Source organism: Dendrobates tinctorius, unplaced genomic scaffold, assembly GCF_039654945.1.
Source record: "Dendrobates tinctorius isolate UK_male_01 unplaced genomic scaffold, ASM3965494v1 ptg000138l, whole genome shotgun sequence".
NCBI classification, from domain to species: Eukaryota; Metazoa; Chordata; class Amphibia; order Anura; family Dendrobatidae; genus Dendrobates; species Dendrobates tinctorius.
The window spans coordinates 3,637,722-3,647,474 of record NW_027361806.1 but is presented as its reverse complement, the minus strand read 5'-3'; the positions used below and the strand labels follow the sequence as shown (position 1 = coordinate 3,647,474).

The window sequence follows — 9,753 nt, the reverse complement described above, 5'->3', positions numbered from 1 at the left end:
TACTGTCTGCTGAGCCGTGTATCTAATCCTCTCCTGTGTGATACTGACTGCTGAGCTGTGTATCTAATCCTCTCCTGTGTGATACTGTCTGCTGAGCCGTGTATCTACTCCTCTCCTGTGATACTGACTGCTGTGCCGTGTATCTAATCCTCTCCTCTGTGATACTGTGTGCTGAGCTGTGTATCTAATCCTGTCCTGTGTGATACTGTCTGCTGAGCTGTGTATCTAATCCTCTCCTGTGTGATACTGTCTGCTGAGCTGTGTATCTAATCCTCTCCTATGTGATACTGTCTGCTGAGCTGTGTATCTAATCCTATCCTGTGTGATACTGTCTGCTGAGCCGTGTATCTAATCCTCTCCTGTGATACTGTCTGCTGAGCCGTGTATCTAATCCTCTCCTGTGTGATACTAATGCTGAGCCGTGTATCTAATCCTCTCCTGTGTGATACTGTCTGCTGAGCCGTGTATCTAATCCTCTCCTGTGTGATACTGTCTGCTGAGCTGTGTATCTAATCCTCTCCTGTGTGATACTGACTGCTGAGCTGTGTATCTAATCCTCTCCTATGTGATACTAATGCTGAGCCGTGTATCTAATCCTCTCCTGTGTGATACTAATGCTGAGCCGTGTATCTAATCCTCTCCTGTGTGATACTGTCTGCTGAGCCGTGTATCTAATCCTCTCCTGTGTGATACTAATGCTGAGCCGTGTATCTAATCCTCTCCTGTGTGATACTAATGCTGAGCCGTGTATCTAATCCTCTCCTGTGTGATACTGTCTGCTGAGCCGTGTATCTAATCCTCTCCTGTGTGATACTGTCTGCTGAGCTGTGTATCTAATCCTCTCCTGTGTGATACTGACTGCTGAGCTGTGTATCTAATCCTCTCCTGTGTGATACTGTCTGCTGAGCCGTGTATCTAATACTCTCCTGTGTGATACTGTCTGCTGAACCGTGTATCTAATCCTCTCCTGTGAGATACTGTCTGCTGAGCCGTGTATCTAATCCTCTCCTGTGTGATACTGACTGCTGTGCCGTGTATCTAATCCTCTCCTCTGTGATACTGTGTGCTGAGCTGTGTATCTAATCCTGTCCTGTGTGATACTGTCTGCTGAGCTGTGTATCTAATCCTGTCCTGTGTGATACTGTCTGCTGAGCTGTGTATCTAATCCTCTCCTATGTGATACTGTCTGCTGAGCTGTGTATCTAATCCTATCCTGTGTGATACTGTCTGCTGAGCCATGTATCTAATCCTCTCCTGTGTGATACTGTCTGCTGAGCCATGTATCTAATCCTCTCCTGTGTGATACTGTCTGCTGAGCCGTGTATCTAATCCTCTCCTGTGTGATACTAATGCTGAGCCGTGTATCTAATCCTCTCCTGTGTGATACTGTCTGCTGAGCCGTGTATCTAATCCTCTCCTGTGTGATACTGTCTGCTGAGCTGTGTATCTAATCCTCTCCTGTGTGATACTGACTGCTGAGCTGTGTATCTAATCCTCTCCTGTGTGATACTAATGCTGAGCCGTGTATCTAATCCTCTCCTGTGTGATACTAATGCTGAGCCGTGTATCTAATCCTCTCCTGTGTGATACTGTCTGCTGAGCCGTGTATCTAATCCTCTCCTGTGTGATACTAATGCTGAGCCGTGTATCTAATCCTCTCCTGTGTGATACTAATGCTGAGCCGTGTATCTAATCCTCTCCTGTGTGATACTGTCTGCTGAGCCGTGTATCTAATACTCTCCTGTGTGATACTGTCTGCTGAACCGTGTATCTAATCCTCTCCTGTGAGATACTGTCTGCTGAGCTGTGTATCTAATCCTCTCCTGTGTGATACTGTCTGCTGAGCCGTGTATCTAATCCTCTCGTGTGTGATAGTCTGCTGAGCCGTGTATCTAATCCTCTCCTGTGTGACACTCTCGGGGTGACTCTGCTGTGACCCTCTGTGTGTTTCTGGCTCTTGCTCATTGATGTGACATTCCTGTGCAGACTCAGCGGGTCAGTCTCCGGTGCAGCGATGAGTCACAGACTGCACCATGGTCACAGCATTACAATGTGCAGACAATCCTCAGCCTACAAACCCTGAAACTTTATCTGCTTCTGGAAAAGTTGGGTAGCAACCAATATGGCCGCCGGCTACCAGGAAAGTTCCAACGAAGCGTCGCTTCCATGTAGCCATGTGCAGATAATGTCAAGCTTTTGCGGGTCATGTTAAGTCTTGGTCCCTGCTGGGTGTAAATTCCTAAAAATTAAAATTTACAGGAGCACAGAGTATTTCAGGAGAGAAATGTGCTGCCTTGTGGGAGCTCACAGGCTGAGAGCTACATAGTAAAGGAACCAGAGCCCTCAGGAGCACAGAGTATTTTGGAGGGGACTATCCTGACCTTGTCAGAGGCAACATAGGAGAAGCAGGGCCCCAGCAGCACAGAGCATTTCAGGAGAGATAATATACTGGGAGGTTACAGGCTGAGCGCTGTATAATGGAGGGAGCAGAGACCTCCGCAGCACAGAGTATTTCAGGAGAGGAATGTGCTAGCCCCTTGGGTGGTCTCAGACTGCGAGTAAAGACCCTCATACACATTAGACTGACTGTCAGCCGAAACCACAGATCTCGGAGGGCCCGGCCCACTGTCTCCGATCCGGCGTGCTCGATGTCAGAGATGGTAGAGTGAGCGCTCCTGTGTAGAGGAATCGGGAGAGATGGCTGCCGGCCAAACATCGCTGTCTGTTGTGTATGGGGCGGTGATATGAAGGAGCAGAGTCTGTACACGTCCCCTCTGCAATGTAAAGTGCTGCGGAATATGTCGGCGCTATAGAAATAAAATTTATTATTATTATTATTACAGCAGCACAGAGTATTTCAGGAGCGTCACCGTTACAGGAATCTTGGCCCAGAACAAAGGGCGTTAATTAAATGTGAACTGTTCCCCAATTATCAGCCCAGTAATAAATAAAATGTGAGCGCAGAAGGAGGAGGCGGCGCGCAGTGTCCACGGTGACCGGTATTTGGGCTGGCCCCGGGCCCGGGCTCTGCACGCTCAGCTGGCACCGAGATGTCTCCTATGTGGCAATGATTTACAGTAGCCGGAGCAATGATTAATCTGCTGGCGAGCCCGGGCATGCCGCTACTGCCCCTTATAAGATCAGGGCTGGACGGGCATCGCACGAGCAGAGAGAACCCCGGACCCCCGGCCATAGGTGCCACCCTGCTGCCGGGCACCCAGGTAACCGAATCCATATTACTAAATCCTGTTTACCCCTCAGGTGACTGCAGGCGGAGGGGTCACCTGGACTCTGTCCCACCGGGCATGAAATGTGCAATTTTGATACATTTGTGTTACACGATTCACCTGTGAAAACTGCACGAAAATATCAAATATGGTTATGGACTGCACCGTGTGAATGGACCCCAATCGTACAGTCACTGGACAGGAGAGGTTTGGGGTGAGTGATCTGCTGCATCCATTACCCATGAACATGCCACAGCAAGATGTGATACATTCCTGGTCACTGTCAGGTGTGGAATCCCTGAGATGTCAGAGGAAGCAGAATGTAGTGCAACATTGTACAGACAAGTCATTCACCACAGGCTTAGATACACAGCAGAAGGTAGTATCACACATTGCAAGCTTAGATACAAGGCTCAGCAGACAGTATCACACAGGAGAGGATTAGATACACAGCTCAGCAGACAGTATCACACATTGCAAGCTTAGATACACGGCTCAGCAGACAGTATCACGCAGGACAGGATTAGATACACGGCTCAGCAGACAGTATCACGCAGGACAGGATTAGATACACGGCTCAACAGACAGTATCACACAGGCTAGGATTAGATACACGGCTCAACAGACAGTATCACACAGGACAGGATAAGATACATGGCTCAGCAGACAGTATCACACAGGATAGGATTAGATACACGGCTCAGCAGACAGTATCACACAGGATAGGATTAGATACACGGCTCAGCAGACAGTATCACACAGGACAGGATTAGATACACGGCTCAACAGACAGTATCACACAGGATAGGATTAGATACATGGCTCAGCAGACAGTATCACACAGGACAGGATTAGATACACGGCTCAACAGACAGTATCACACAGGATAGGATTAGATACACGGCTCAGCAGACTGTATCACAGGATAGGATTAGATACACGGCTCAGCAGACAGTATCACACAGGATAGGATTAGATACACTGCTCAGCAGACAGTATCACACAGGATAGGATTAGATACACGGCTCAGCAGACAGTATCACACAGGACAGGATTAGATACACGGCTCAGCAGACAGTATCACACAGGATAGGATTAGATACACGGCTCAGCAGACAGTATCACACAGGATAGGATTAGATACACGGCTCAGCAGACAGTAACACACAGGATAGGATTAGATACACAGCTCAGCAGTCAGTATCACACATGGTAAGATTAGATATACAGTGGGGAGAAAAAGTATTTAGTCAGCCACCACTTGGGCAAGTTCTCCCACTTAAAAAGATGAGAGCGGCCTGTAATTGACATCATAGGTAGACCACAACTATGAGAGTCACAATGAGAAAACAAATCCAGAAAATCACCTTGTCTGATTTGACAATATTTATTTTGCAAATTATGGTGGAAAATAAGTATTTGGTCATTAACAAAAGTTCATCTCAATACTTTGTGATATATCCTTTGTTGGCAATGACAGAGGCCAAACGTTTTCTGTAAGTCTTCACAAGGTTGGCACACACTGTTGTTGGTATGTTGGCCCATTCCTCCATGCAGATCTCTAGAGCAGTGATGTTTTGGGCCTGTCGCTGGGCAACACGGACTTTCAAATCCCTCCAAAGTTTTTCTATGGGATGAGATCTGGAGACTGGCTAGGCCACTCCAGGACCTTCATATGCATCTTACGAAGCCACTCCTTCGTTTTACTGGCGGTGTGCTTGGGATCATTATCATGCTGAAAAAGCCATCCACATATCATCTTCAATGCCCTTGCTGATGGAAGGAGGTTTGCACTCAAAATCTCACGATACATGGCCCCATTCATTCTTTCATGTACACGGATCAGTCGTCCTGGTCCCTTTGCAGACAAAACAGTGCCAAAGCATGATGCTGCCATCCCCATGCTTCACAGTAGGTATGGTGTTCTTTGGATGCAGCATTGTCTCCTCCAAACATGACAAGTTTTGTTTCTACCAAACAGTTCTATTTTGTTTTCATCAGACCATATGACATTCTCCCAATACTCTTCTGGATAATCCAAATGCTCCCTAGCAAACTTCAGATGGGCCCGGACATGTACTGGCTTAAGCAGGGGGACATGTCTGGCACTGCAGGATGTGAGTCCCTGGTGATGTAGTGTGTTACAAACAGTAGCCTTTGTTACGGTAGTCCCAGCTCTATGCAGGTCATTCACTAGGTCCCCCCGTGTGGTTCTGGGATTTTTGCTCTCACCGTTCTTGTGATCATTTTGACCCCACGGGGTGAGATCTTGTGTGGAGCCCCAGATCGAGGGAGATTATCAGTGATCTTGTATGTCTTACATTTTCTTATCATTGCTCCCACAGTTCATTTTATCACACCAAGCTGCTTGCCTATTGCAGATTCAGTCTTCCCAGCCTGGTGCAGGGCTACAGTTTTGTTTCTAGTGTCCTTCGACAGCTCTTTGGTCTTCACCATAGTGGAGTTTAGAGTGTGTCTATTATACTGATAACAAGTTCAAACAGGTGCCATTACTACAGCTAATGAGTGGAGGACAGAGGAGCCTCTTAAAGAAGAAGTTACAGGTCTGTGAGAGCCAGAAATCTTGCATGTTTTTAGGTGACCAAATACTTATTTTCCATAGTGATGAGCGAGTACACTTGTTCCTCAGGTGTTCCCGAGCGTGCTCGGGTGTCCTCCGAGCATTTTGGCGTGCTCGGAGATTTAGTTTCTGTCGATGCAGCTGCATGATATGCGGCTGCTGGCCAGCCTGAATACATGTGGAGATTCCCTAACACGGGGTTCCCCAACTCTAGTCCTCAAGGCCCACCAAAAGGTCATGTTTTCAGGATTTCCTTAGTATTGCCCAGGTGATAATTGCATCATCTGTACAATACAAGGGAAATCCAGAAAACATGAACTGTTGGTGGGCCTTGAGGACTGGAGTTAGGGAACCCTGCCCTAACAAACCGGCATTCCTCACATGTATTCAGCCTGTCCAGCAGCTGAAAATCATGCAGCTGCGTCGACAGAAACTAAATCTCCGAGCACGCCAAAATACTCGGAGGACACCCGAGCATGCTCAGAAAAACCCGAGCAACGAGTATTCTCGCTCATCACTAATTTTCCACCATAATTTGCTAAATAAATCTTGCCAAATCAGACAAGGTGATTTTCTGGATTTGTTTTCTCATTTTGACTCTCATAGTTGTGGTCTACCTATGATGTCAATTACAGGCCTCTCTCATCTTTATAAGTGGGAGAACTTGCACAATTGGTGGCTGACTAAATACTTTTTCCCCCCCATTGTATGGCTCAGCAGACAGTATCACACAGGATAAGATTAGCTACATGGCTCAGCATCAGTATTGCACATGATAGGATTAGATACATGGCTCAGCAGACAGTATCACACATGGTAAGATTAGATACACAGCTCAGCAGACTGTATCACACATAGGGTTAGATACATGGCTCAGCAGACAGTATCACACAGGAGAGGATTAGATACACGGATCAGCCGTCAGTATCAGACACTATAGGATTAGATACACAGCTCAGTAGACAGTATCACACAGGATAGGATTAGATACATAGCTCAGCAGTCAGTATCACATAGGATAGGATTAGATACATAGCTCAGCAGACAGTATCATACAGGACAGGATTAGATACAGGTTCAGCAGTCAGTATCACAAATTGTAGGGTTACATACACGGCTCAGTAGACAGTATCACACATGGTAGGATTAGATACACAGCTCAGCAGACAGTAGTAGTGGACGTGGTTTAGCTGCATATTTTCGGATGTGAATGGCCTTTCCTTGGTTGAGGGTCCGCAGACACTTTCTCCTTGGAATTACATTGACATATTAGTTGCTAAGATGACAGCGCTGTGGATAAATGTATCTTCCACCCTTTAATCCCCTAAGTAGCTGATCGTCTCCACAAATAATAATGAGCATGTTGTAACTTGCTGCTATAGATCTCCGGCTACTCCGGACAATGGGCAGGAGATGTATCACGGGCAGAGGCGGACATATCATCGGTGCGACTTGTGCAGCCGCACAGGGGTCCTAGAGGTAAGGGGGCCCATTTCCACCTCCAAAACAAGTGGAATTGTGCATTAGATGAGCTATTGGACAGCAAAGGCCCATACATTGTTCTTGCACAGGGGGCCCTCTTCTGTCGGTGTCTGCCAGTGATCACGGGCTTAGATACAGGGGGAGCTGCCCTGGAGGGGGTCTCATATGATAGCATGAATAGGCTGGAAATTCAGCCTGACCCTACAAGTCCAGTCTATTGCAATGTGTCAGTGTAGACAATCCTCTGTGAGCCGAAGACAGCAGCAAACATCTCTCTCCTGCCCTGGACGCCAGGCTGGTGACTATGGCCATATGGGGCTGTCAGAAAAGTACATGATGTCCCTACTGTACATCCAGATTTATACAGAGATGTTTACAGAATACATTTTCTTATTTACTAACAACAAGCAGAGATCTTGAAAACTAAGAAAAAAAATACTCACAGGGTCATGAGTTTTCGGAAGAATTCTGTCATAAAATTGTTCAAAATGTTACAAAATTTCTGCATAATTTGCAGTTGCACAAAAGTTTTATAACTTATGTCAGTCTCGTCCAGCTCCAACAACTTTTTGCAGTGCACCCTTCATTAGAAGTGGGGTGCAGAGTGTATTGGAGAATTACAAAACTGTTTGTTATACGATGATTGCGCCTCCTTCACGCAACGGTCACGTTGTATATGATGCCGTTTTCTTCTCTCCCAGTCTCCAGGGCAGGAAAATGGCAGATAACCCTCCGTCTCCCTCTGAGGACATTACGACCCTGGGTGCCACAGGCGATGCTTATTCCAAGTCAGGTCCTCTCTCCAGCCGCCGCCTCTCTCACTCCATAGAAATGCCCCCGCGCCAGCTGGCACGTTTGAGAAGCATCGAGGAGCGCCCCGCCGTGCACTCGCGCCGCAGTTCAGTCGTCAGCAACATGAACGTCCCATTCTCCCGTAAGAACTCGCTGTGCACAATGGGCTCCAACAAGCGCTTATCCCTGGGGCCCTGGGCGCATTATGGACGCGTTAGTTTTTCAGGTCTTCCCCTTTATCAGCCCATTAAGGGGATTCAGTATGAAAACACATTCAAGGTGGGCCCCGACCTGGACTTCAGGTTCAACCCATGCAGAACCCAGAAAGCCCTAGAGACCATCCTGAGAAACTACCTGGTGGACGCCAAGTACAACCCCATCACCAGCGGGCAGCTAGCCCAGAATTTGTCAGACCTCATCCGCAGCAAACTGAAGGAATTCACCCCCGCCCGGTACAAAGTGGTCTGCAACGTCTTCCTGGGCCAGATGTGCCACCAGGGGGTGAAGGTGTCCAGCCGCTCCCTGTGGGACCCCCAGAACGATCATTTTGCCTCAGCCTCGTATTCCAACGCCACAATGTTTGCTGTGGCCATGGTGCACGGGCTGTACTATGAATAATGGCAGCATTCATGTGTCTAATAAAATTTATATTGTGCACATGTGTTGTGTATATGGTCAGGGGCACACAGAGGACCCCAAAACAAAAAGGACCTGCTTCAATTGATAAAGGCCAACCTCCTTCCAATTGCTTGTTTGACACCCTCCCCCTTGTCTACTATACAGGGAGGAAACCAACTTTTAACCTTACTTGTGGATACATCAAACCTGAGCAGGACCCCCCAAAACTTCACGAGCTCCATAATAGCAGCATGTGCAGCCTCCAACCAGTGGCTTTCCATCTGTTGTGCAACTACTCCTCCAAGCATGCCCCATCAGCTACAGTCTCTCAACAGTATGTGATTTTACTTGACGCTTGTGGGTCCTATTGCAGTATCTCCAATGGGGCCCACAAATAGCAGGTCTTTAATAGCTAGTCTTCAATTTCACCCCTCTAGTCCCCCTGGCCTGGGTGTGACTGCAACCCCTGCACCTACTCTCCTTAAGCCCCTGCAATGTACCGGTACTTAGGGCTAATTCCTAATACTTGTACAGTGCTTGCATTTTACAGCTGATCGTTGAGAGTGCCAGGTGTCAGTCGGATCTCCAATCTTATATCAATGGTCTGAGCAATATTTGGTGTCCCCAAAAAAACAAACCACACTTGAGGAAAAATATAATTCACACAGAACGCTACATTTGAAATTTGTCGTCTTGTGACCTCAGGGGGACAGTTACACACAAGGAATTCTCTCCACTTTCGGTGTGTCTGAAGAAAAAGGTCATAGTAAAAAAAAAAAAAAAAAAACAGTACAAGTCAAGGAAAGTGATATAAGTATGGGCAACAATGTAGATTTAATCTGGGGATGACAAAACAAGGGGGAGCTAATATATCACTAATCCACTAATAAGTGGCCACCATATATACACTGTAACCTGCCTCCTAAGTGCTGGAATTCCTGGCCCCTCTTCTGATTTGTCAGCCCAGTGTAATGTTATCCCTGCAGTGTTATACACACGACATCAGGCTGGGCATATCAATCAAAAGAGGGGCCGGTAAGTGGGAGAAGGTTC

General features: G+C 47.2%; 1 protein-coding gene across 2 annotated transcripts; it reads left to right on the top strand.

The window, feature by feature from the left end:
- The first annotated feature begins 3,101 nt into the window (after positions 1-3,101).
- DYNLT4 (dynein light chain Tctex-type 4) lies at positions 3,102-8,737 on the top strand. 2 transcript variants are annotated; one of them, XM_073544970.1, is made up of 2 exons: positions 3,102-3,221; positions 7,992-8,737. In XM_073544970.1, the coding sequence occupies exon 2, from the start codon at positions 8,008-8,010 to the stop codon at positions 8,698-8,700; it is 693 nt and encodes a 230-aa protein (XP_073401071.1). In that variant the 5' UTR covers positions 3,102-3,221; positions 7,992-8,007; the 3' UTR covers positions 8,701-8,737. The 2 variants fall into 2 exon arrangements, with proteins under 2 accessions (XP_073401071.1, XP_073401070.1); XM_073544969.1 differs by lacking the exon at positions 3,102-3,221 and adding an exon at positions 3,228-3,441.
- The last annotated feature ends 1,016 nt before the right edge of the window (positions 8,738-9,753 follow it).